This window comes from Hordeum vulgare, chromosome 2H (genome assembly GCF_904849725.1).
Source record: "Hordeum vulgare subsp. vulgare chromosome 2H, MorexV3_pseudomolecules_assembly, whole genome shotgun sequence".
Classification (NCBI taxonomy): domain Eukaryota; kingdom Viridiplantae; phylum Streptophyta; class Magnoliopsida; order Poales; family Poaceae; genus Hordeum; species Hordeum vulgare.
Window position 1 is genome coordinate 589,904,832 of NC_058519.1, and position 27,187 is coordinate 589,932,018.

Sequence of the window (27,187 nt, forward strand, 5' to 3'; positions counted from 1 at the left end):
CATCATGAAACAAATGATGTCATTGAAAATTATGTTTAATTTTATATTAGTCATGCAAGATATATTGGCTTTTGTATGCCTTGAAACTTTCTTTTAATAACTTTTAGCTTTTGGTTTTTCGTCTAGGGCGTCAGCCAATTGTGAGTCCGCCACTAAGGACAACGTACCATGAACCGTTGAACCCATTTGACACGGATCATCGATGCAATATGGAAAAAGTCTAAAACAAACCTTGTATTTGTAGGCGAAAGCTAAGTCAAACCCCAAACTCGCAATCTCTGAAATCAACACACCAAACTTTCTGACCCCGGTCTATTTTAAACCTTGAGAGGATTTAAACGGTATGTGCTGAATTGGGCCGGCCAATTAACGCAGTCTCTCGCGATGGTATGTTTTTTTTTCTTTTTTTCAGTTTCTTTACTTCGTTATACTTTGTTTTTTCACTAGTTTTATTTGGTTTTTCTATCTTCTTTACATTTTTTGTTTCTTTTGTTTTTTCTTAATTTTTTATATTGTTTTCCTTCGCGATATTCTTCCTTTCGAACGGTAATATATTTCCAAGTACACATTTTCCATTTCTTAACGAAAAAAATTATTTTATAAAACTACACGAACAATTTTACATTCTTACATATTTATAGAACAGGAACATTTTTAAACTTCTAAACAATTTTAGAAATACACAAATATTTTTTAAATTTTACGAATTCTTACTATGGTACTATTTTAAACCTTGAGAGTATAATGGACCGGGCTAAATTCTCGTCGTGAGAGTAGCAGGTTATCCCGGTTTCATGCAAAATCGTCCGTCTTCTCTAGCACCGAGGTTGTGCATGTCAACAGTGCAAATGTGCTTCCTGGGAGATCCTCACGTGTTACTTCTGAGAGGATGGGACAATAACTATTTCTGCCCTCTATGCATGCGATGCCTGAAGATAGCCACACATCTCCTCTCTGAGTGCTCTTGGTCGACAAATATTTGGGTGCAAATGGCTGTCTATACAAACCGACCATCCTTGCAGCCTGCTTCCTGGGCGGCTGACCGACCACTAAGCGACTGGTTTCAGGCTCTAAGCAGTGCTGATTTGGACGCACGAAGAAAGAAAGGGACACGGGCCCTTGCAATACTGATCTGTTGGGAGCTATGGCTCGAGCGCAACCGTAGGATTTTTCAAAAGAAAGAGCTTTCAATAAACGTACTGCTCACACGCATTAGAGATGAAGCTGCAGCTTGAAAGCTTGCTGGCTGTCCAATTGTTTTTTATGGTGGCTGAAAACATTTTTTGGGGCCACCCCCACCCCCTTGTTGCCTTGCAAAGTGGGCAACAGTAGTCTTCTTTTTCTTTCTATTTTGATGCTCTTTGCTTAACAATTGTACCTTGGCCGTCGGCCCCTTTCTTCTTAGGGCATCTCCAATGGTTGTAAGATAGTTGTTGGTAATTTTGACACATAGGATTTTTGATGATGTGTCATGCAATAAATGAGGAAAGAGAGCCAGGTTGTATGTCAATTAACCAACACCCTTGCACAAGCTCCAATGTAGAATGAGAGAGCACCTTATTTATTACATCACATCTTATTGCGCAAACTAGATACAACCCATTGGAGTAGTTGTATGTTAAGGTGTTGGTTGATGACATGGCATATTTTACCAACAATCTAACCAACAAACTGTTGGAGATGTCCTTAATAGAATCGCAGCAGATCTCGTGCTGTCTTAAAAAGAACAGTGCAAATGTGCAATTCAAGCCACGCCGCCCTGCCCCTCCGTGCCACTGGCCTGACTCTGGTGGGGACCGTGCGTGCGACCCAGCCCGTCCAATCTCCGGTGGAGGGGAGCGGGTGCCAATGCGTCTCACCGTCACCGGACCGGAGAGTGGACTCGATTCTCGTGTGCCCCGCTTGATTATCGACAGCGACGACTCCAGAGCCTCTGCTGCTTCAATTCGTGGCACCGTTTGTCCCGACTAACGCGTGGCCCCGTCCGGTCCCACGTGCGTTCACCAGGCCTACCTCCGCCGCGACACGCAGCAGCGAGGAGACCTAGCCCGAACCGAGCCGCACGCGTCGGAGGCCCGATCGGCCGCCGACGAGTTCGAAAGCACGTGCACGCGCGGGGCTAGGCGACCGTTACTCGCACGTGTCGCCCGGCCGGGCGGGCCGGCTGTCCGACCCAACTCCACCCAGCGGCGGGCGGCCCACTAGCCGTTGGGCGCTGGCCCCTTCCCCGGCACGCCTTCCCCCCGGTGCCCTCGATTCAAATCGCTCCCCCTCCGCGGCGGGGGCGGACAAACCCCCTCCTTTCTCGTACGTGACACTCTCTAGTTTCTTCCCCCAAACCCCACGGGAACAAAAAGAAAACAAATCGCTGAAATCCCAAATCTTTCCTTCCCGATCCCTCTATCTATCCCTCCCTCCCCCCGTCTTCTAAAAATCGAATCTCCACCCGGCCGGTCAGAGAGAGAGAGTGAGGGAGGGCAGGCGGACGTTGCCATTGTTTGCACCCACCCGCTCCTCCTGTTTTTAACGCCGCCGCCGCCGCCGCCACCGCTCCCCGTCTGCATGGGCGTGCTGCCGCGTTCGTAGCCCCGGATCGCACAAGAAGGAAGCCGCCGCCCGCCGCCCGCGTTCCCCGTGGTGCGTGCCGTCCCCGATTCGTTTGAATCGCGCCTCCCGTTCCCGGATCCTGACGCCGCCGCGCGGTCTCTCTCTTTGTTTAGGTGCCCGGCGGCGACGGCGATGGAGAGGGCCGGGGAGAACAGGAGGCCGGCGGCGGGGAAGCCCGTGCCCGGCGTCCGAGGTTCGGGTTCTTGGTTTAGATACGCGCCTGCGGCGTCGCGGTTCCCCCCCTTTTTCTCTGATCTCTTGATCCGTCCTTGATCGATCGGTGCAGGCATGGGGAACCGGAGGCCGCTCAAGGAACTCAACAACCTCGCGGGGGCTCACCCCTACCCCTACGCCATCGCCAAGAAGCCGATGCTAGAGTAATCTTCTCGCCCGATCTATTAAAAAATATGTTTTTTTTTTGTTCTCCCCCATGTTTGTTGGATCGAGATGTAATCCCCGCGTGCCCTACCTTTTTTCTTTTTCTTTTCAGGAAGACTGGGAGGAATGAGAAGAAGCCAGCATTAGTGAGCCATCGTCCTCTGACGAGGTTAGGACGCTCCCTCCCTCTTCTTGTGCTCTCACGTTTCTTGGATCCTTGGTCTGATGCCACTCTGCTAATTCAGGCACCGCGCCGCCCTCTTGGAGAACAAACAACTACCTGACCATCTGGCCGTCGCAGTTGATGCAGCAGAACCCGAAGTTGATCCCCAGAATGAGCCCATCCCCGATGACACCGCTGAAACCGATGAAGAGATCGAGTTGGTCGGCGGTGATACTGACATGGTATATGTATGCTCTGTGATGATTATCACTGTTTAGTTTATCAGTAGGGTGTGGCTCCTGCTCACTGCTGTGTTTGGTACTGCAGGATGAGGAAGAGCAGGAGGATATTGTGGATGATGTATCCCTCATGGACATCGACAGCGCCGACTCCGGGAATCCGCTGGCCGCAACTGAGTACGTCGAAGAGATTTACAGGTTCTACAGAAAAAATGAGGTGATCTATTGTCCATCAGTGTCACATAATGTGTGTCTTTATTTTGTAAAAAGAAAACAAAACAAATGCTGCATTTTCTATCACTGACATTATGCTTGAATGAATTAAGGTAGGCCCATGCAAACAAAAGTAAATGAATTTGACCAGGATCCTGTATTAGCACTACACATTAAACAGTAATCTAATTGTAGTATGTGAAGAGATTTACAAGTTCTACATAGAAAATGAAGTGATCTATTGTCCATCAGTGTCACATAATGTCTGTCTTTATTTTGTTAAAAGAAAACAAAACAAATGCTGCATTTTCTATCACTGACACTATGCTTGAATGAATTAAGGTAGGCCCATGCAAACAAAAGTAAATGAATATGACCAGGATCCTGAAATCAGTACTACACATTAAACAGTAATCTAATTGTAGTATGTGAAGAGATTTACAAGTTCTACAGAGAAAATGAAGTGATCTATTGTCCATTAGTGTCACATAATCTGTATAATCTTTTTGTGGAATAAAACAAAAGAAATGCCGGATTCATTACGCGTTAATGATTAAAGGTAGGCCCATTCAAAGAAAATTAATATTTGACCAGATCCTGTAATCAGTACACATTAACCAATATTTTATTGTATTTAATGAAATGCATTAACAAAAAAGATGTCTGTCTTAAAATAAAAGGATTGGCATTCTAAGTGCCGTGAGCAACTAATGTGAATATAAACTTTTGAATTTTTTTGGTTCGAGTGACTGGTATGACAGTAAGGGACAAGGGGCCGATAAAAGTTTTGAGGTTCGTAGATTTTGAGTGAAAAATCCGAGTAGTTGTTCCGAAGTTCGAAGATAGGTTTTTGTTATGAATCTGGAAGGTTCATCTTGGGTCACAACTAACGCAATTGTGAAGCTAAAATGCGACGACAATTTTTGCTTTCTCACTGTCGTGCCTCAGATTAAATACCTTTGAACCACTGAAATCAACCACATGCGCTCATAATATACTGTGATCTTCTTGATGCAAACCATAATCAACATGGAAAACAGTTTTGTTTATGACAGCTGATAGCAATTTGTGCTCATTGGCATGACTGAAAAGCAGGTGCTACAATATTGTTTCTCCTGCTGTGTGTGCCCTGAAGGTTTTGGATTCCTTAACTTTTCAGTATTACCTAATATCATTATGGTTTTATGCAGAAACTTAGCTGTGTGCGTCCTGATTACATGTCCAGTCAAGGAGACATAAATGAAAAAATGAGAGCTATTCTGGTGGATTGGCTCATTGAGGTAGAAAAGCTTGCAAATCCTGAGCCTTCTATATCCTTATAGATTATATTTATTTGGAACAACTGTGTTTGGGACTCATTATATTTTTCTTGTCACCTGATAGGTTCATTACAAGTTTGAGTTGATGGATGAGACACTCTTTCTTACTGTGAACATAATAGACAGATACTTGGAAAAACAAGTGGTGCCAAGGAAGAAATTGCAGTTAGTTGGAGTGACAGCTATGCTTCTTGCTTGCAAATATGAGGAAGTCTCAGTTCCAGTTGTTGAAGATCTAGTGCTGATTTCTGACCGGGCTTACAATAAAGGAGAGATTCTTGAAATGGTAATATCATTCAAGACAGTATGCGCATCATGATCATTGCTTCAAGTCCTTGCATATCTATCCATGATAGAAGTGATTTATTTTAATCTTCTGAATGTTTTCTTCAACTTCTACCGTATTTGAGAGTAGCCAATTGGCTATTATCTGTTCCGTACTAATAGGGGTTAAGCTTCTGTTTGAGCAGGAAAAGTCGGTCCTAAACACTCTGGAGTACAACATGTCTGTACCAACACCATATGTTTTTATGAGAAGGTTCCTGAAGGCAGCTGATTCAGACAAGCAGGTGAAGTATCGTATACCTTCTGAATTCTGATTAGTGCTTCCGTACTTAAACAGGCAATAACATTTCGCATTCGCGGCTGACACAACGCCATATGCATGTTGTAAATCACAGCTACAGCTAGTTTCCTTCTTCATGCTTGAGCTGTGCCTGGTTGAATACAAAATGCTGAAGTACTGCCCTTCGCTGCTTGCTGCCGCTGCAGTTTACACTGCACAGTGTGCTATCAATCGCTGCTGGCAGTGGACAAAGATCTGTGAGACCCATAGCAGATACACTAGAGATCAGCTCATGTAAGTTTGCCTTCTGTCATGACTAGCTGTATGTATGTACAAACATATGTGCCATTAGGAGTATGTATGCTGACTTATTTGCTCCTTTGTTTGCTTGTTGTTTTTCTTCAGTGAGTGCTCCAGCATGATGGTACAATTCCACCAGAAGGCCGCAGGGGGCAAGCTTACAGGCGTCCACAGGAAATACAGTACACTCAGGTTCGGATCTGTGGCGAAAGTGGAGCCTGCGCACTTCTTGCTGGGGGGGTGAAATTTCCGGTATAATCTAGAGCAATCTATCCTTCTTGATAGATTTTAAGTATCCATCTGAGAGAAACATCGTTCTGATGTTGCACAAAAGTGCAGCGGGTTTACTTTATAACATGCTTGTGACGATGTAATAATCTTAGTATGATCATGTTTGTGGACGATGCTCCAAGTACTCAGTCGTTAAGTTGCACTGCGGCTAATAATGGTTTAGCCTTATTTAAAGAGTGACGTGGAACCTTGTAAAGAGCATTTTCCAGCATGAAATGAAGCAACAGACCTATCTTTTTTATCTGTCAATGTTTCACTTGCTGTTTGAATTGTTGGATTCATGATTGTTCACAATTTGTCTTCGATGATGTTTGTAGATTTTTTTCTATATTGATGGTAAAAGTTAAGTTGCCTGATGTTTTCATTTGCCAGCTTAGGTTTTTGATCTACATTTGTGGCCAAGAAAACTTAATTTTCAGTCAAGGTTTCTGATCAATGTAAATGGAACCGTAGTACTATGTCAAAATATGATTTTTAGTCATCCTAGAATTTTCTAGTCATTGGTTTTCAAAAGCTCACGGCCCAACGACATTTCAAAGAGGAGCTGAAACAAAGGGGGTTGCAATAATTTCATACCACATATGAAGCCCCATTACTGAATTACGAAAATTCCAAAACTAGTGCAAGAACTTTTAGTCCCACACTGTTGAAACAATGAGGTGGAGACCAACGGATTCAAATTGTTCATAGATTATTCTTTAGTCACCCTAGAATTTTCTAGTCATTGGTTTTCAAAAACTCACGACCCAATGACCTTTCAAAGAGTTGAAACAAATTGGGTTGCAATAATTTATTGGATTTCTATTTCTATGCCCTCGATTGCTTAACACTCCAGAGTTTTCCCTCGTCCAACTAACACCCCTCACTTTTCCCCTACCACTCGGCCCGCACTCAAGTCTCACCAAAACGCGAGCGCTTCCGTTGGGTTAGTGTAGTTGACCGTCACCTGGCGCATATACTGACGACCCACCTGTCGACGTATAGTATATTAGTTAAAAAATAGTAAAATATATTGACAATTGGGACACCGTAGGACCCACCTGTTAGTGCCTGATTTATTTGCAAAACAAACTGGAATAATAATGCCTTCCGTAGCGGTCGAACCTGGGACCATCGCTTGATTATGTATCGAGCAAGCCACTTCAGCTGTGTGCATTTGTTTGCTTATGGATAGAGCCGGGGCTAGTCGACTTGACTTTTCTACGTCACAGAAGGGCCCACAAATCAGTAGCACTGGAAAAGAGAGAACGTTTATAGATTAAGAGAGCATTCATAGATTGATAGTAAAACACAACATATAAAAGGGAGGGGCAAACTAATACGTCAGATTAACTTAACAAGCATGTAATATAGTGACATTACACTAACTAATGCATATTTTAAGACAGAGGATGTCAGGCACCGACATCGACAACAGATGGATGACTACTTGTCTTCATCATCCGAAAGGACGATGGTGTCGTCGTCGTCGTTGTGGTCTTCGTCAGGCGAGGAGGATAGGACGACGACGTCCGGTCCCTCACCTTCCGCCTCGATGGCGCTTGACAGCCACTACATGGCGCTTGACAGCCACTACCTGCGTTGTGGGTAGAGACGCGGCTAGCACCGCCTTGTTGAGCTGCTGCTGCGCTGCGTAGGGCCTCAAGGCATTGCGTCTTCCTCGGCCGCGTCTTCCACGCCGTAGATGTCGAGGTGCTCCTGCATCGCCTAGAAGGCCACCTCCTCCTCCTCGAGATCCCTACGGTTACGAGACAACTCGGATGGCATGGGATCAAGCTCGGAGTAGCTGGAGTGGTTGTTGGAGCCCAACGAGGTTGCGCCCGAGTTGGAGACCGCAGTCGCTTCCGGAGTTGGAGCCCGAGCAAGAGTTGGAGCTCGTCGCTGCTCCAGTGGTACTGGGGTAGAAACCTCATGTGGAGATCCTTGTGGTCTGTAGCTACCTCACAATGGTGGCTGAACTAGCTTTGGATTGTGAGGTGCATGGAAGCAATGGAGTGAAGCATTGGTGGAATGATGTCGCATGCCAGTATTTAATCAGAGGAGTTCAACAGAGCAGGGGAGTGGACCATCGGTGCGGGGAGTTCAACGGAGCAGTTGCCTCTGTCTTTTCACATTGATTATTGGCATGTCGGTTGATATAGCTACGCCCCGAGGGTGCACTAATTGCCCTGATGCGACGCAGCTACATGGCAGCGCGCGTGCAGAGCAGGTTGTTTGGGTGCATGCATGGTAGGCTGAGACTAGGCCTCTACGACGGCCCACCGGCCGAGCACGCGGCCATGGCCGCTGTCACATGACGTTGTTCCTCCGCTGCTAGGTGGGCCACTCATGTCTGCAGCCACGAGGCACCCGCCCGATCCAGCCAACCATGCCTCGTCTCGCAAATCGACCATGGCAAACCCTAGCATCTGATCCAAACTATTCCCGTACAACAATCCAACAACCCTGGTAGTGCGGGATTTTGAGAGGGGTTTGGGGGGTTTTGTGAGGGATCTTAGAGGGGGTTGGGTGTTATGGTTGAGCATAACTAATTAAAAAAAGTATATAAAAATATGAAACTTGAGCACATCGTCATTTTATGTTACTAAGTTACTAGGAAAAATAAGAAACCACGACTACTGATATTTTCATGAAATTTCTTTCACACAAATTAGCTATCACGAACAAGGGTGCATGGTTTTCAAGGGAACTGAGCTAGGGTTTAGGGTTAACCCTGTCATAGTTTGTCCAAATGATCCCATATTAGGCGTGAATCATATGTTTGCACACTAGATTACGAGGGAGGGTGCACACTTAGTTATCACGAATAATGGTGCATAGTTTGTCCAACTCAATTCTGAATTCAAATGTTATTCTTGCACAAACCTTTCTTTAACTACTATTTTATTACTCTTTTATATTTATTTTTTATTTCTTTCATACATTTTCTAGACTCCTTTAAAATTCTCTTTAACACTCCATTTTTTCACAAGATAATATAAACCACATGGACTTTAACAAAAGTATACTACAGTTCACATACTCAATTACCAAAATATACAATTCGCCAACGGTTCACGACCGCAAAAGTAAAATATTAGATGATCATGGAGGGCTATTAAACGGAAGTCAAATCTACACAAGACCAATGCTCAAATTTATGATGAACTCAAGATGGCAATTACAAATTTAGCCATGTGAATTAATGAACTCAATTCTAACAATCCAATTCCAAATATTTATAACTGCTAAGGGGATACCGATTGGCGTAGCAAGCACGAATCTAATACAAAAAATATTCACAAACCAACTAATTTCACCAACTATACTAACGCATGAATCATAATCTAACTAACTAACGCTATATTCTTAATATTAGCACTACCCACAAAGGGAAATTAGAAGAAATACCTCCTCGAGCACCTTCTTGTCGTGGGTCTGTGCCCCTACATGCACTGCGCTGCCTGACTCCGAGCCAGAGCCCACCACCTCCTTCCCCACGAGATCACTGCAGTAGCTGTAGCTGCAGCTCTATCTCCAACGGAGGTTTGAGCATCTCCGGCACCAAAGTGGACGTAGGTAACTCCCATGGCATGTGGTGCGGTCCCCACAACATCCTCCTCCAGCATTGCGGTGGGGGTGAGGGTTTCTCTCCGGTCCTCCATCGCTGATACGTCCCAAACGTATCTATAATTTCTGCTTGTTCCATGATCTTTTGGGTGACATTGTTATATGTTTTGCTACACTTTTATATCATTTTACACATATTTGGACTAACCTACTAACTCAGTGCACCCACTGTCAGTTTCTGTCTGCTGATGTCTATTTTGCAGGGGCTTTTACCCAATTTTCCGAAGCTGGAAAAATTCCAGAAAAATTATATAAAAAATCAGTGAAACAGAAGCTTCCGGACCACCGAAGATGGGATAGAGGGGGGCCAGGGGCCTCCCAGGCGGCCTGTTGACGTGGCCAGGCCCTAGGCCGCGCCAGGAGGTCGCCTGGGTGGGTCCCACCTCCTCGGTGCCCTCCTTTGGCCTATATTTAGAGTCCCGAGAGGAAACCCTCACAGAATTTCTGGAATCGTGAATTTCTCCATCGTTCCACCGCCGCAGTGCTTTCGAGATCGGGAGCTACAGGAGACCTCTTCCCAGCACCTTGCCGAGGGAGGATTGACCTCATGGAGCTTCTCCACCGCCATGGGCGCTTCCCGGACGTGCCGTGAGTAGTCCTCCTTGGACCATGAGTCCATGACCAGTAGCTACGTGATGTCTTCTCTCCAATCTTGTGCTTCAATGGTTAGTCCTTGTGAGTTGTCCTACATGATCAAGGCATCTATGTAATTCTCTTGCTATTGCTATGCTCGGTTTGTTTGGATCCGATGGATTATGAAATTATGTTCAGATTGTTATGAGTTATATATTTGATTATCCTTTTATATTATGTTCCTTAGTGATTCATGCATGTTCTCCATTGTTATTTATTGCTTTGGCTGAGTAGTAGATTGTAACTCCAAGAGGGAGCGTTATGCATGATTGTGGGTTCATGCCGCTCGATGTCTAGCTTGAGTGACAGAAACATGAGACTAGGGGATGTGCTTGTTGCCACCAGGGAGAAAACAACGGTGTTTGTGACCATGGTTGCAAGGATTGTTTACCTTAGCATAGTTCGTTAATGCAGTTGTCCGTTGCTTTGAGTTTACACTTTGGGTGGGGCTCGCAACTTAATACTCGAGAGATGTTCTGGATAGATATCTCAAGGTGGATGATTAGTAAGTAGATGTTGATGAATAAACGGTCTACTTGTCTTGGCGTACCGCCCATTATTATTGAACCTCTAACTATCAAGTAGCATAATTAGCATTGCGGTGCGATCATAATTCTGTCAATTGCCCGACTGTGATTTGTTTACCCAAGCATAGTTGTTTATCTTATTTTGGGAGAGAGACATCACTAGTGAGCATCATGTGACTCCGGTCCATATCACCATCATTGTTTACACCTCCATCATTTACCGCTTTTATTTACTTTTCCGTTGCAATCATTATTACCTTCCCGCTTGTGTTTTGATCCTTTACAAACTGCAAGGCCAGAGAGATTGACCACCTCTGTGTACTCGTTGGGAGCAAAGTTATTTGTTGTGTGTGTGCAGGTCCATGTCTTCTGCTAGCGCCAGGGTGGAAGACACCTACTTGTTGAGCCTAGGAGTCCTCCTGGTTCGATAAACCTTACAGTCTCCGTGTAAGGGAAATCTGCTGCTGACTACATCTCCACCTTCCACTTGGGGTAACCAACGAGGGGCGAGAAGTATATCCATCAACTCGTCATCAAGCGAATTTCTGGCGCCGTTGTCGGGGACTCCAGTCTTCAAGTAGCGCTAGGGTGGAAGACACCTACTTGTTGAGCCTAGGAGTCCTCCTGGTTCGATAAACCTTACAGTCTCCGTGTAAGGGAAATCTGCTGCTGACTACATCTCCACCTTCCACTTGGGGTAACCAACGAGGGGCGAGAAGTATATCCATCAACTCGTCATCAAGCAAATTTCTGGCGCCGTTGTCGGGGACTCCAGTCTTCAAGATAGGGGAGTTGCACGCTATATTTTACCTTAGCTTTTTAGTCTTGTTAGTTTGCTTTTTAGTTTTTTGCTTTAGAGTATTATACCAAAAACCACAAAAAATTTAGTTGTTTTGTTCTTGCTTGTTGCCGCTGCTATGGGTTCCACTGAAAACACCAAGTTGTGTGACTTCACTAGTTACAACAACAATGACTTTATCTGCACTCCTATTGCTGCTCCCGCCACTGGAGCCACGTCCTATGAGATTAAACGTGCTTTACTGAACCTAGTTATGAAAGATCAATTCTCTGGTGCGGGAGATGATGTTGCCTTGCACTTGAACAATTTTGTTGAGCTCTGTGATATGCAAAAAATATAAAGAAGTAGATGGTGATATTGTTAAATTTGAGCTTTTTTTCCTTTCTCCTTGAGAGGGGGAGCTAAAGTGTGGCTTCAATCTTTGCCTAGGAATAGCATAGATTCTTGGGATAAGTGCAAAGATGCTTTTATTGAGAAGTATTACCCGCCTGCTAAGATTATCCAGTTGAGGAGTAACATTATGAATTTTAGGCAATTGGATAATGAACATGTTGCTTAAGCTTGGGAACATATGAAATCTCTTGGTAAGAATTTCCCTACACATGGTTTGACTACTTGAATGGTTATCCAAACTTTCTATGCAGTGAACTTTACCTCGCGGAATCTGTTAGACTCGGTCGCGGGAGGAACCTTTATGTCAACTACACTTGGTGCTGCCACAAAGCTATTGGATGAGATGATGCCAAATTATTCTCAATGGCACACCAAGAGAGCTCCAATAGGTAGGAAGGTAAATTCTGTTGAGGAGATCTCCTCCCTTAATGATAAGGCTGGCATGATCATGACTCTACTCACTAAGCAAGCTCCTATTGATCCTCATGATGTTCCTTTAAATTCTTTGGTTGCTCAAGAAAGAGAGCAAGTTGATGTTAATTTTATTTCTAGGAACAACTTTAATAACAATGCTTATAGGAGTAATTTTGGTAGTAGTCCTAGACCGTTCCCATCCAGCAACTATGGGAACAATAACAATTATCCTAGCACCAAAAACTCCACTTCTGAATTAGAGAGCATGCTTAAGGATTTTATCACTTCTCAAAAAGCATTCAACAAGAGTGTAGAAGAGAAACTAGAAAAATTAGATAGTATCTCTTTGAAGGTGGACAACGTAGCTCATGATGTAGAGATGCTTAAAATTAGAACTTCCCCACTTGAGGAAAGGAACACCGCACCCATGAATGCTATCCAAGTCCAAATTAATGAGAACATAAGAATGCTAGCCAAACTTAAAGATAGATGGGCTAGAGAAAAGGAAGAGGAAGAGAGAATTAAGAGCCTTCCTACACACACTACCATTGCTACTATACAAGTTGTTGAGGATCTCAAAACTTTTAGCACCCATCGCACTCCTAGTCCCAATGGACCTATTAATGGTGATGCTAATACCTCAACTATAGGACAAGAAGGTCCTATGAATTTAGAGAGTACCAAAAGAATGAGCTTAGATGACATTACTACCACTTTAATTAATGGTAGTAACCTTGATTTTGACAATTGTAGTCTCTCCGAAGTTATCACTTTTTGCAAAGAATGGCTAAAGACCCCCATACTAGTACACTCAATATTGCCTTCAGCGAGCATATTACCAATGCTCTTATCAAAGCTAGGGAGGAGAAGCTCAAGCTAGAGACTTATATTCCTAGGAAACTAGAAGATGGTTGGGATCCTATGGTCAAAGTTAAATTGAATAATATCTCTTGCTTTGCATTGTGTGATGTTGGAGCTAGTGCTTCCGTTATGCCCAAAAGAATGTATGATATGCTTGATTGGAAACCTTATGATCCATGTTCTTTTGGTGTTCGTCTTGTTGATTCTTCCATAAAGAAACCTTTAGGGAGAATTTATGATGTTCTTATTATTGTCAATGATAATTATGTGCCCGTTAATTTTCTTATTATGGACATTGAATGTCATCCTTCATGTCCAATTATTTTGGGACGTCCTTTTCTTCGCACCGTTGGTGCTATCATTGACATGAAAGAGGGAATTATTAAATTCCAATTTCCTCTTAAAAAGGGAATGGAACACTTCCCTAGAAAGAAGATTAAGTTACCTTATTAGTCCGTTACTCGGGCAAGTTATTCTTTTGGAGTTGGTAACACTTGACCTTCTTGCATTATGCCTAGCTCAAAGGCATAAAAGAAAGAGCTTGTTGGGAGGGAACCCAATTTGTTTTTACTTTCTATTTTAGTGGTCTTGATGCTTGTTACTACTGTAGCAACATCATTGTATCTTTATTTTTAAGCTTTGTGCCAACTTATAGCCTCCGATTGAAAGAAAGTTCAAAAATTGTGACATGCTGTCCAGAAACAGATTCTGTCTGCTTGACAGAAAAATTCGCCAAAAATCACCAGATCATATTTTTGATCTGAATGTTTTTGAAAGCATGCTCTATATAATTGCCTTTCTGGCATCTCTTCTGAGTTTTTTGATTTGAGTTGTAGAAGTGCCCCGAATAAATTATTACTACCTGTTGTTCTGTTTTTCACAGATTCTGTCATGTTTTACGTTTTCATTGTTTTGCAAATCCTAAGCTTACTTTTTATTTGCAAAAACCTTTTGGCATTCATAAGAAGCAGTAGATTTTCATGAAAATCTTTATTTCCAGCAGGTAATGAATTATTTTATGAAGGGAACTAACCACTCTAATTAGCTTATGATGAGTTCCGTATGAAGGGAGTTTTCAAGTATGCGACGGGAGAGATGATGAAAGAAGATACCGGAGTGTCAAACGCTCAAGCTTTGGGATGCCTCCATGCACCCCAAGAATTATTCAAATGAGACTCAAGCGTCTAAGCTTGAGGATGCCCCCGTGCATCCCCTTCTCTATCAACAATCATCAGTTCGTCCATCTCCATGCTATATTTTTATCACTTCATATGATATGTGCTATGCTTGGAGCGTCCCGCTATTTTGTTGTTAGTTTTTTTTAGTTTTGCTTGCTGTTCATAACAAGTCGGAACCTAGCCTCCCTTGTTTGGGAGAGAGACACGCTCCATTCCACTCTAGAACACAACATAGGTTTTCATGCTTATCTTTTTTGTGTGTTCTTCATCTTTTCGTAGCTACTGTCATGCTTAGCTATTAGTTTTGATGATTATATTTTTAATAGCTTTTATTTATGTTGCTTCCGGAACTCTCTTGAGTTATCATGCTTATCTTTTTTAGAGAGTTGGCTCGTTGCACTGAGTTGTGTGTCTTGCATGAGTAGGTAATTGAGGTTGCTATTTAAGTATAGTAGTAACTTGCAATAGTTTTGAGGTATTGATTTGAGTAATGTTTGGACTATTGGTGCCAAGAGCTTGAGCCTATTAGTGATAGGTGTCGTATTTTAGGAAATCCGTGTGTTTTTCAAAAAACTAAAAATTAGTTGAGAACTCTAGCTACTAGATTGATCGCTAACCTCTGGAGGGGTTGGAATATATAGAGTACCCTCACGTTACCATGCGTCGAGGATGCGCAAGGATAACCAAACCCCCAAACACTCCTCCTCAGGGTATTTGTCTCTTTGTGAATTTCCTAACTAGATAGAGAGTTACCGATAATAAGTGTATGAGTTCTTTGGACTAATGTGAGTATTTGATTGTTGGCACTTCCACCATCCATATTTTCCTAGCCTCTTCGGTACCGTGCATTGCCCTTTCTCATATTGAGAGTTGGTGCAAACTCCGCCGGTGCATCCAAACCCATGACATGATACGCTCTTTCATACATAAGCCTCATTATATCTTTCCTCAAAATAGCCACCATACCTACCTATTAAGGCATTTCCATAGCCTTTCTGAGATACATTGCCATGCAACATCCACCATCTCATAATTTGATCTTCATGTCATACATGCTTTTGCTTAATCGAGGAGCCGCATGGTAGTTGGGACTTGCCCAAATTATTGCTACATGACGCGCTAGTATCATTGTATATCCTACTACACTGGCAAAGGCATACATTTGCATACATCATGATAGTTTTCACTTGTATTTATGTTGAGTACTTCTTATAAAGTGTGATGATTTTTATTTTTATTCATGTAAAACATAGAGTGTTACCCTTAAGTGAGGAAAAGATCCCAAAGAGGGCAAACAAAAGATCCCAAAGAGGACAAATGAGAGATAAAAGAAAGAACCGAAGAGGCCACACAAAAAAAGATAAAAAGAACAAGAAAAAGAAATAAAAAGAGAGAAGGGGCAACACTGCTATTCCTTTTGAAAGATCCACACTCGTACTCCATTGCTATATTGGTACTACATAGAGATTATCATTCATGCATAACTATGTGGGGGCCCTTACACTATAGAACTTGGTTTGCATATTCCAATGATGAGCCTCCTCAAATAATCTCTAGGTCTTCATGAGTAAACAAGTTGGATGCACCCCCACTAGTTCCATTGAAGAGCTTACCTTAGCTCATATGTGCATCCGTTACATGGCAATCCCTACTCCTCACATCATATCTATCATTTGGATTTCTCTCGCCTATGGTTGTCCTCATTGATGTGAGCCTTTCACACCTTTTTGTCTTCCTTCCCCATCATTGTTCTATTTGCCATCCTAAGTTCCAACATATCTTGCTTACGCTCATTCATTGCATGAGTGCTCAAAGTCGAAAGGGAGAGGATCATTTTGACTTGTGCCTGACTAGTGGTCTGGGGATGAGTCAAAATAAGATTCCGAAGGAGACTGAGGTTTAGTAGTTTGAGTTCTCAATTAAAAATATATATTTTATGATCTCAACCCATCTCCCACTTCTTGCACGCAAACACCATTTGGAGACATTCGAGTCACGGACAGCGAGAGCTCTTGGACCTTTATGTTCTTACTTTGCTAAACTCAATACTAGATATAGACTCTTGCTTGTTATTGACTTGACTTGAATTGCATATCTTACTTGCTTTACTTTGAAGTTCTTATATGTGTGTTAGCATGTCACCACAGAAATTATTGTGTTATCATTTATCTACTCGAGGGCGAGAAGAAATTAAGCTTGGGGATGTTGATACGTCCCAAACGTATCTATACTTTTTGCTTGTTCCATGATCTTTTGGGTGACATTGTTATATGTTTTGCTACACTTTTATATCATTTTACACATATTTGGACTAACCTACTAACTCAGTGCACCCAATGCTAGTTTCTGTCTATTGATATCTATTTTGACGAGTTCATGGTTATACTTCTCGCCCCTCGTTGGATACCCCAAGTGGAAGGTGGATATGTAGTCAACAAAACATTTCCCTTACATGGAGACTGTAAGATTTATCAAACCAGGAGGACTCCTAGGCTCAACAAGTAGGTGTCTTCCACCCTGGCGCTAGCAGAAGACGTGGACATGCACACACAACAAATAACTTTTCTCCCAACGAGTACAGAGAGGTTGTCAATCTCTCCGGCCATGCAGTTTGCAAAGGATCAAAACACAAGCGGGAAGGTAATAGTGATTGCAACGGAAAATTAAATGAAAGCGGTAAATGATGGAGGTGTAAACATTGATGGTGATATGGACCGGAGTCACATGATGCTCACTAGTGATGTCTCTCTCCCAAAAGACGATAAACAACTATGCTTGGGTAAAGAAATCACAGTTGGGCAATTGACAGAATTATGATCGCACCGCAATGCTAATTATGCTACTTGATAGTTAGAGGTTCAATAGTAATGGGCGGTACGCCAAGACAAGTAGACCGTTTATTCATCAGCATCTACTTACTAATCATACACCTTGAGATATCTATCCAGAACATCTCTCCAGTATTAAGTTGCGAGCCCCACCCAAAGTGTAAACTCAAAGCAACGGACAACTGCATTAACGAACTATGCGTAAGGTAAACAATCCTTGCAACCATGGTCACAAACACCGTTGTTTTCTCCCTGGTGGCAACAAGCACATCCCCTAGTCTCATGTTTCTATCACTCAAGCTAGACATCGAGGGGCATGAACCCACAATCATGCATAACGCTCCCTCTTGGAGTTACGATCTACTACTTGGCCAAAGCAATAAAAAGCAACGGAGAACATGCATGATCACTAAGGAACATAATATAAAAGGATAATCAAATATATAACTCATAACAATCTGAACATAATCTCATAATCCATCAGATCCCAACAAACCGAGCATAGCAATAGCAAGAGAATTACATAGATGCCTTGATCATGTAGGGCAGCTCACAAGGGCTAACCATTGAAGCACAAGATTGGAGAGAAGACATCACATAGCTACTGGTCATGAACTCATGGTCCAAGGAGGACTACTCACAGCACGTCCGGGGAGTGTCCATGGCAGTGGAGAAGCTCCCGGAGGTCAATCCTCCCTCCGGCACGGTGCCGGGAAGAGGTCTCCTGACGCTCCCGATCTTGGAAGCGCTGCGGCATCAGAATGATGGAGAAATTCGCGATTCCAGAAAGTCTGCAAGGGTTTCCTCTAGGGCCTCTAAATATTGGCCAAAGGAGGGCACCGGAGGAGGTGGGACCCCCCCAGGCGACCTCTTGGCGCGGCCTAGGGCCTGGCCGTGCCAGCAGGCCGCCCCCTCTGGCCCTCCTTCGGTGATCCGGAAGCTTATGTTTCGCTGATTTTTTATATATTTTTTCTGGATTTTTCGGGCTTCGGAAAATAGGGTAAAAGCCCCTGCAAAATAGACATCAGTAGACAGAAACTAGCACTGGTGCACTGAGTTAGTAGGTTAGTCCAAATATGTGTAAAATGATATAGAAGTGAAGCAAAACATATAACAATGTCACCCAAAAGATCATGGAACAAGCAGAAATTATAGATACGTTTGGGACGTATCAACATCCCCAAGCTTAATTTCTACTCGTCCTCGAGTATATAAATGATAACACAATAATTTCTATGGTGACATGCTAACATACATATAAGAACTTCAAAGTAAAGCAAGTAAGATATGCAATTCAATTCAAGACAATAACAAGAAAGAGTCTATATCTAGTATTGAATTTAGCCAAGTAAGAACAAAAAGGTGCAAGAGCTCTCACTATCCGTGACTCGAATGTCTCCAAATGGTGTTTGCGTGCAAGAAGTGGGAGATGGGTTGATATCATAAAATATTTTTTAATTGAGAACTCAATCTACTAAACCTCACACTTAGTCTCCTTCGGAATCTTATTTTGACTCATTCCCAGACCACTAGTCGGCACAAGTCAAAATGATCCTCTACCTTTCGATTTTGAGCACTCATGCAATGGATGAGCGTAAGCAAGATATGTTGGCACTTAGGATACAAAATAGAATAATAATGGGGAAGGAAGATAAAAAGGTGTGAAAGTCTCACATCAATGAGGACAACCATAGGCGAGAGAAAGCCAAATGATAGATATGATGTGAGGAGTATGGATTGCCATGTAACGGATGCACATATGAGCTAAGGTAAGCTCTCCAATGGAACTAGTGGGGGTGCATCCAACTTGTTTTCTCATGAAGACCTAGATATCATTTGAGGAGGCTCATCATTGAAATATGCAAACCAAGTTCTGTAGTGTAAGGGTCCCACATAGTTATGCATGAATGATAATCCCTATGTAGTACCATTATAGCAATAGAGTACGAGTGTGGATATTTCAAAAGGAATAGTAGTGTTGCCCCCTTATCTCTTTTTATTTCTTTTTCTTTTTATTTTTTCTCTTTTTTTTATTTTTTTGTGGCCTCTTTGGCTCTTTCTTTTTATCTCTCATTTGTCCTCTTTTGTTTTGTCCACTTTGGGATCTTTTCCTCTCTTAAGGGCAACCCTCTATGTTTTACATGAATAAAAATAAAAATCATCACACTTTATAAGAAGTACTCATCATAAAGACAAGTGAAAACTATCATGATATATGCAAATGTATGCCTGTGCTAGTGTAGCAGGATATGCAATGATACTAGCGCGTCATGTAGCAATAATAAGGGCAAGGCCCAACTATCATGCAGCTCTATGACCAAGCAAAATCATGTATGACATGAAGATCAAGTCATGAGATGGTGGATGTTGCATGTCAATGTATCTCGGAAAGGCTATGTAAATGCCTCAATAGGTAGGTATGGTGGCTGTTTTGAGGAAAGATATAATGAGGCTTATGTATGACAAAGCGTATCATGTCATGGGTTTGGATGCACCGGCAGAGTTTGCGCCAACTCTCAATGTGATAAAGGGCAATGCACGGTACCGAAGAGGCTAGCAAAATATTTATGGTGGAAGTGCCAACAATCGAATACTCACATTAGTCCAAAGAAGTCATACACTTATTATTGGTAACTCTCTATATAGTTAGGAAGTTCACAAAGAGACAAGTACCCTGAGGAGGAGTGTTTGGGGGTTTCGTTATCCTTGCGCATCCTCGACACATGGTAACGTGAGGGTACTCTATATATTCCAACCCCTCGAGAGGTTAGCGATCAATTTAGTAGCTAGAGTTCTCAACTAATTTTAAGTTTTTGAAAAACACACGGATTTCCCAAAATACGACACCTATCACTAATAGGCTCAAGCTCTTGGCACCAATAGTCCAAACATTACTCAAATCAATACCTCAAAACTATTGCAAGTTACTCTATACTTAAATAGCAATCTCAATTACCTACTCATGCAAGACACACAACTCAGTGCAACAAGCCAACTCCCTAAACAAGATAAGCATGATAACTCAAGAGAGTTCCAAAATCAACATAAATAATAGCTCTTAAAAAGATAAGCATGAAAACTAAGAACTAAGCATGACAGTAGCTACGAAAAGATGAAGAACACACAAAAAAGATAAGCATGAAAACCTATGTTGTGTTCTAGAGTGGAATGGAGCATGTGTCTCTCCCAAAAAAGGTAGGATAAGTTCTGACTTGTTATGATCAGCAAGCAAAACTAAAACAAACTAAAAAGTAAATAGCGGGACGCTCCAAGCATAGCACATATCATATGAAGTGATAAAAATATAGCATGGAGATGGACGAACTGATGATTGTTGATAGAGAAGGGGATGCACGGGGGCAAGCTATGATCTCTGATTGTCATCACAAACATGCTAACTCATGATATACTAAATCAAGATCGAACGAGCCAACATATTTACAAAAATGAAAAACAAGAAGAGTTGATACCCGTCTCCTTTACCACGATCACTTCATCGAATATCCTAATTATTGCCTTTCACTTGCACGACCGAATGATGTGATAATAATAAGAGTGCAACGGTGCCTTAAACTAAGCTGGAATTTGTAGGGCAGTTTTAAACAAAGGAGAAGACATGGTAATATTGGTTCTTTGTTAGATCAACGATAAAGCATATGATAGCTACTCAATTTTCATCATGGTCTTCTCCATTTATAACTCAACAAATGGGAAAGAAGTTCAGAGAAACAAGCTGAAATATTTTTGGAGTTTTTGTTTTTCTTAAGCAAGAAGAGTAAACTATGGGAAAACAAGAATGCGAAAAATTATTTACACGGGAAAGCTCCCAACAAGAAAGAGGAAATATTTTTGGGTTTTCTTTTAAGAATGCAACTAATTGAACATGAAAGAAAAACCGAAAAGAAGCGCGAAATATTTTTGGATTTTCTAAAGTTTTTCAAACACACAGGAAGAGAGTGGGAAAATAAAGCTAATCATGGATATACAATGAAAGGGGATAATCACCGATAATTTGTGTGAAGTGTGTGAACATGAATGTAATGTCGGTAAGAAATACGTACTCCCCAAGCTTAGGGTTTTGCCTAGCTTGGTAATCACCATTGGTAGTCTGGAAAGTGGTTGAGATGGTAGCTCGTTGGTGCGTTCCTCGCTGCCTCTTCTGCTAGGCGAGCGGCTTCTACTACATCATTGTGTTCCCGTTCTTCGTTCTCAAGAACGTAGTATCTCTAGCGAGCCTGAAAACTGAAGAGGGAAGGCGCAAGCAAAATAACAAGCAATGATGTGTACTTATCAAAGATTAAGTTATACTCATATCTTGTAGCACGGTTTACAAGAAATTCATGATAACACATAGCTTCAAAGTCCAAATATCTATTAGGAAAAATAGGATGATTAAATTCGGGTGCCACTACTAGTTGTGCAGCTACACGACAGACATAAATTCCTCCATGTAAATCTCCATTGCTAGAGTTGGAATGCAACCTTCGGGCGACAATTGCACCAAGGTTATAGTGTTGCTCGCCAGTCACAATAGTGTGAATAATGCTTAAGTCATGGGCACATAACACACTGCAATATTGTTTCCCAACTATGCATTTTCCGTTAAATAATGCGAAGTAGCGGACAGAGGGAAAATGAATGCTTTTAATTCTAGCCTCTGTTACCCCTCTATTTTCTCCAACGCAAAGGCTCTCAAGAAATATATTATAATCAGTTTGTGAAGGCTTCTCTAGTGAACCCCAAAGTGGGAGCTTGCATGTGATGGAAAATTCTTCTAAGCTCATGTTATAGGCTTTATCACAGAGGGTAAATAACACTCTGGAGGTACTAGAGAAATAACGGAATCCATTCGTGAAAGTGCGTGTAAGGTTGTAATGTTGGGCACACTTATCTTCGAGGAAGTCTGTGGGGCCAGTATTGTAAATGAAACGTTCAAATTCCTCCTTGATACCTACACCATCCATGAACTCATCACTTGGTCGCTGACACGATTTTGCGTTAGCCATGACTACTTGGTCGTCCCGAGGCTCAATGTAGGCTTGTCGTGCTGAGCCCTCACTCGAAGATTCACCAGGATTACGCCTTCTAGAGGATCTCCTCCTAAAGAAACGCATTTCCCTGCACACAATTTCTGAAATTTTTGGGCCACAAAGATTATGTCAATAAAACTTTGCAAGATTTGTAGCAACTACTCATATGGGTACTTAGAGGCTATATCAAGCATTCGTGCTACTTGGACATCAAAGATTTCAACATGCAAGTTCATATTCTACAGCACCAAGTGAATCAACTCAAGCAAAATATAGACTTCTAAAGCAAAAAAACTAATTGGAGGGATGGAGGAGTCACATACCAAGGAGCAATTCCCTCAAAACAGTTTTGAAAACGGAGTTCCGAGCAAATAGATCAAAAATTTCAGTTTCTAAGGGAAGAACACGTGAAAGGGTGTGCTAGGGAAAAAAATTCTAGAGGTGGGAGATGAAGTGAGCTAAAGAGATAAGGCAGAGGTGCGCCTGTGGGCCACAAGCCAACATACCATGGCCCCTGGAGCTAAAGAGATAAGGTAGTGGGGCCCTATGGGCCCCCACAAGCTATCAGGCCGCGACCCCATGGGGGTCGCGGCCTGTTGGCTTGTGGCCCATAGGTGCACCTCCCTGGTGCACTTTTTATTCCAAAAATTATTATTCATTCGAGAAAAATTCGTGCTAAAATTTGGTGGCCATTTGAGACTTTTTATTTTTGGGTCATTTTCTAGTGCACGGGAAACTCACAAAACACGAAACTCATGGTATTTTATTTTTATACAGCTAAAAGAACAATAAGTAAAATTGGGCTAGACAGAGATGTGAGAACTAAATTCATCAATCTCATGTCTTTCGAAAAGGATCCATTAATAAGGTTGATCAAGTCTTATTAATAACCGATTCTGATTAACATGAAACCGAGGAACTTCCGTATGACACTAAGTTACCAATGGGGATTTGCATCTCCCCAACAAAAAGATTATAAAAATTCTTTTTCTTGGCACATGGTAGGGGGATTTGAAAATCTCCGATGATGTCCATGGCACAAGGCTCAATAACATTAATATTATTCACCAGAAATTGCTTCTTTGGAAAATGTCAGGTATGTTCCTTTCCATTGACATTGAAGGTAACCTTGCTTTTGTTGCATTCAATAACAACCCCTGCAATATTTAAAAAGGGTCTACCAAGGATGACCAACATATTATCGTCCTTGGGCATATCAAGTATAACAAAGTCTGTTAAGATAGTAACATTTGCAACCACAACGGGAACATCCTTACAAATTCCAATAGGTAGAGCAGTGGATTTATCAGCCATTTGCAAATATATCTGAGTGAGTGTAAGCTTATTCAATTCAAATCTTGTATAAAGACAAAAAGGCATAACACTAACAACGTGTCGGTGTTTACTCACGACATAAGCCATGGGTAGGCTAAAGATGGCGGGAACCGAAGTGGCACCGGAGGGCGCTGGGAACGAGGATGTTACAAGCATGGAACGCATGATGTACCCAGGTTCAGGGCTCTCCGTAGAGATAACACCTCTAATCCTGCCGGAGTGTATGATGTATCAAAGGGACCACAATGTGCTCCTTGAGCTGTTCGACGAAGGAGGAAGAAGGAGTAGCCGGCTCGCATCTACCTCTCCTATGTGGTGTGTGTGTATGAAGTTGACTGACCCTCTACATGGAGGGGGCCGGGGGGTTTTATAGACGAACCCACCGACCTACAATAAGAATAAAAGTACAAGAGTGGGACCCGGCTGGCAGCCTCGCCGGCTAGCCAGGGGGCCTACGGGGGGTCTTGTCTTGTCGCTGCAGGGGCCTGTCGGCTGAGAGGTCCCGTCTGGCTGTGCAACCCGCTGTCTAGCCAATAAGGCTCTCGCGTAAGGTTGACGCAGGACACGTGTGGTACGTCCGGCGTCGTCCAGCAAAATTCGTCATGGGCCAACAGTACGGCCGTCTCCACTGTTCCCACGTCAAGTGAAGTAATGGAGTGTGAGTTTGACGGTCTGACACTGTGCAGGGTGATGGATCAGAGCCGGAGGAGGTCAGCGGCATGGCCACCTACGTTGTACCTGCCGGGCGCCCCAATCCAGTACCTTGGCTGACGCGTAGCCACCTTTAACCCTAGGGTCTCGTCATGACCTACAGCTTGATGTGACTTGAGCTCCCTAGCCGGCTAGCCGCTTGACTAGCCGGCCTGGGTACGGCCGCCTCGCCTGTAGCCGGCCGGCTTGGCCTAGACGGCCAGAGGGAGGTAGTCGTCTTGCCTCTAGCCGGCAGGGGATTCCTGGCCGGCCAGAGAGTTGGACGTCTTGCCCCCAGCCGGCAGGTGCTTCCTAGCCGGCCAGGGGGACTTGGGATTTGCAGAATGTTCCATGATGTTCCTTCATGGCAGAAGGCAAAGGAGTAGGCTCGATGATCCTACCCCGGGGTTATCCCCCCGACAGTAGTCCCCGATGCTGGGGAGGCCCGCCGCCTTGGAGCGGATGGCCTCGCCTGCTTGAGTTGTTTGTTGTTGAATTCTTGTCGCCGCCTGCGGTAGGAGACGCCGGCTCGGAAGCCGGCTGGCTTCCAAGCGACGCCTCGGCTTCATCGTAGGTTGCGCTAATTGTGCCACGTGCCAGGCCCCGGCCTGATGTGATGATGGATTGCTTAGATGACGGGACTGGGCCTGAGCCCTGGGTCCCGCCACGACGCCCCCTCGCCCCCCGCACGGAGGATCCTCTACGGATTTACTCCGCGACTGTTGGGTTTCGGGAGTCGTAATGTTCCCGTAATAATCGGGGATGACAAGACCGGTGCGCACCAGATCCCCTCCCCACGATCCATCGTGGGGTTTTAATGAGATTGAAGAATGTTCTCTTAATTTGCATCTTGCTGATTCTACTATCATGAAACCCATGGGAAGGATCAGTGATGTTCTTATTGTTGCAAATAGGAACTATGTACCCATGGATTTCATTGTGCTTGACATTGAATGCTATCCTACTTGCACTATTATTCTTGGTAGACCTTTCCTAAGGACTATCGGTGCTATCATCGATATGAAGGAAGGGAATATTAGATTTCAATTTCCTTTAAGGAAGGGCATGGAACACTTTCCTAGAAAGAAAATAAGATTGCCTTATAAATCCATGATGAGGGCCACTTATGGTTTGAGCACCAAAGACGACGATACGTGATTCTATCGCTTTTATGCCTAGCTAAGGGCGTTAAACAATAGCGCTTGTTGGGAGGCAACCCAATGAATTTATCTTTTTTCTTTATGTTTTGTTGCGTCTACACCATCACAATTCTGTTGTGATTGTGTTTTTTGTGTTTCTTTTTGTGTTTGAGCCAAGCAAAACCTTTATGACTAGTCTTGGTAATGGTTGTTTGATCCTGCTGGAAAAAGACAGAAACTTTTCGCTCACGAGATGATTTTTAATTTTTATTCAGAAAGAGCTTTTGAGTTGATTCTTTTTTGCTTATGGTTTATATGCTTTTTTCCCAGACCGTCGTAATTGTTCAGATTTTTTGAGGTACCAGAAGTATACGAAGTATACAGATTGCTACAAACTGGTCTGTTTTTGACAGATTCTGTTTTTGTTGAGTTGGTTGCTTGTTTTGATGAAACTATGGTTAGCATCGGGGGTACTAGGCATAGAAAAGTGAGGATACAGTAGCCCAACACCAATATAGATGGAATTCAAGTTTGCTACAGTACCAAAATAAGTGGTAGTTTGTTTTCTTGTACTAACGTAATCACGAGTTTCTGTTTTAGTTTTGTGTTGTGAAGTTTTCAAGTTTTGGGCGATGTTCTCATGGACGATGAGATAAGGAGTGGAAAGAGCTCAAGCTTGGGGATTCCCAAGGAATCCCAAGCCAAATTCAAGGACACCAAAAAGCCTAAGCTTGGGGATGCCCCGGGAAGGCATCCCCTCTTTCGTCTTCAATCCATCGGTAACATTACTTGGAGCTATATTTTTATTCACCACATGATATGTGTTTTGCTTGGAGCGTCTTGTATCGTAGGAGTCTTTTCTTTTTTTTGTGTCACAATCATCCTTGCTGCACACCTTTTTGAGAAGAGAGATACATGCACTCATCGTCATTTTGCTAGAATGCGCATAGTGCTTCATGTATATCTTTTGAGCTAGATACTTTTGCTCTAGTGCTTCACTTATATCTTTTAGAGCACGGCGGTGCGTGATTTGGTAGTTGGCTTATGCTATAAAAGTAGTCCCAAAAGTGATAGATACCTAAAGACGATGCAAAAATCTCCATCTTCATGTGCATTGAGTAGAAAGAGAAGTTTCGATTCCTCTCAATTAGTTTTGAAACGTGGATTCGGTAATATTGAGAGCTAGGTTAGTAGGGTGTTGTGAATCTAAATATACTTGTGTTGAAGTTAGTGATTCCCGTAGCATGCACGTATGGTGAACCGCCATGTTAGGAAGTCGGAGCATAATTGATCTATTGATTGTCATCCTTTGTGTTGAGGTCGGGATCGCGCGATGGTTAACACCTACCAACCCTTCCCCTCGGAGTATGCGTTTAGCACTTTGTTTCGATTACTAATAAAACTTTCGCAACAAGTATGTGAGTTCTTCATGACTAATGTGAGCCCATGGTATAGATGCACTTTCACCTTTCACCATAGCTAGCGAGATGTTTCAACGTCATACGCCATGCTAGATCGTTGCACATCCCGGTAGACTGCCAGAGGCATTTCCTATGGAGTCATCATCATTGTGATCTTTGAGCTGTGATTAAATAAAAGTGTGATGATCATCATTATTAGAGCTTTGTCCCATGTGAGGAAATAAAAAAAAGAGGCCAAAGAGCCCAAAAACAAAA

The 27,187-nt window shown here is 42.9% G+C and overlaps 1 protein-coding gene across 2 annotated transcripts; it reads left to right on the forward strand.

The window, feature by feature from the left end:
• Positions 1–2,331: 2,331 nt before the first annotated feature.
• On the forward strand, positions 2,332–6,316 carry LOC123427502 (cyclin-B2-1-like). Of its 2 annotated transcripts, none has more exons than XM_045111569.1 (11): positions 2,332–2,637; positions 2,721–2,800; positions 2,894–2,984; positions 3,098–3,154; positions 3,231–3,396; positions 3,476–3,604; positions 4,791–4,880; positions 4,984–5,205; positions 5,390–5,488; positions 5,600–5,778; positions 5,890–6,316. In XM_045111569.1, exons 2-11 carry the CDS (start codon positions 2,740–2,742, stop codon positions 6,026–6,028), a joined length of 1,233 nt encoding a protein of 410 aa, XP_044967504.1. In that variant the 5' UTR covers positions 2,332–2,637; positions 2,721–2,739; the 3' UTR covers positions 6,029–6,316. The 2 variants fall into 2 exon arrangements, with proteins under 2 accessions (XP_044967504.1, XP_044967505.1); XM_045111570.1 differs by having other exon boundaries at positions 2,333–2,637; positions 3,231–3,390.
• Positions 6,317–27,187: the final 20,871 nt, after the last annotated feature.

What these genes read in the sequence shown, in the direction of transcription:
- LOC123427502 (XM_045111569.1), top strand. Translation starts at nt 2,740, where the DNA reads ATGGAGAGGGCCGGGGAGAACAGGAGGCCGGCGGCGGGGAAGCCCGTG. An exon ending in GTGATACTGACATGGTATAT is followed by an intron (nt 3,397 to 3,475) that starts GTATGCTCTGTG and finishes TTGGTACTGCAG; the next exon opens with GATGAGGAAGAGCAGGAGGA. An exon ending in TACACTAGAGATCAGCTCAT is followed by an intron (nt 5,779 to 5,889) that starts GTAAGTTTGCCT and finishes GTTTTTCTTCAG; the next exon opens with TGAGTGCTCCAGCATGATGG.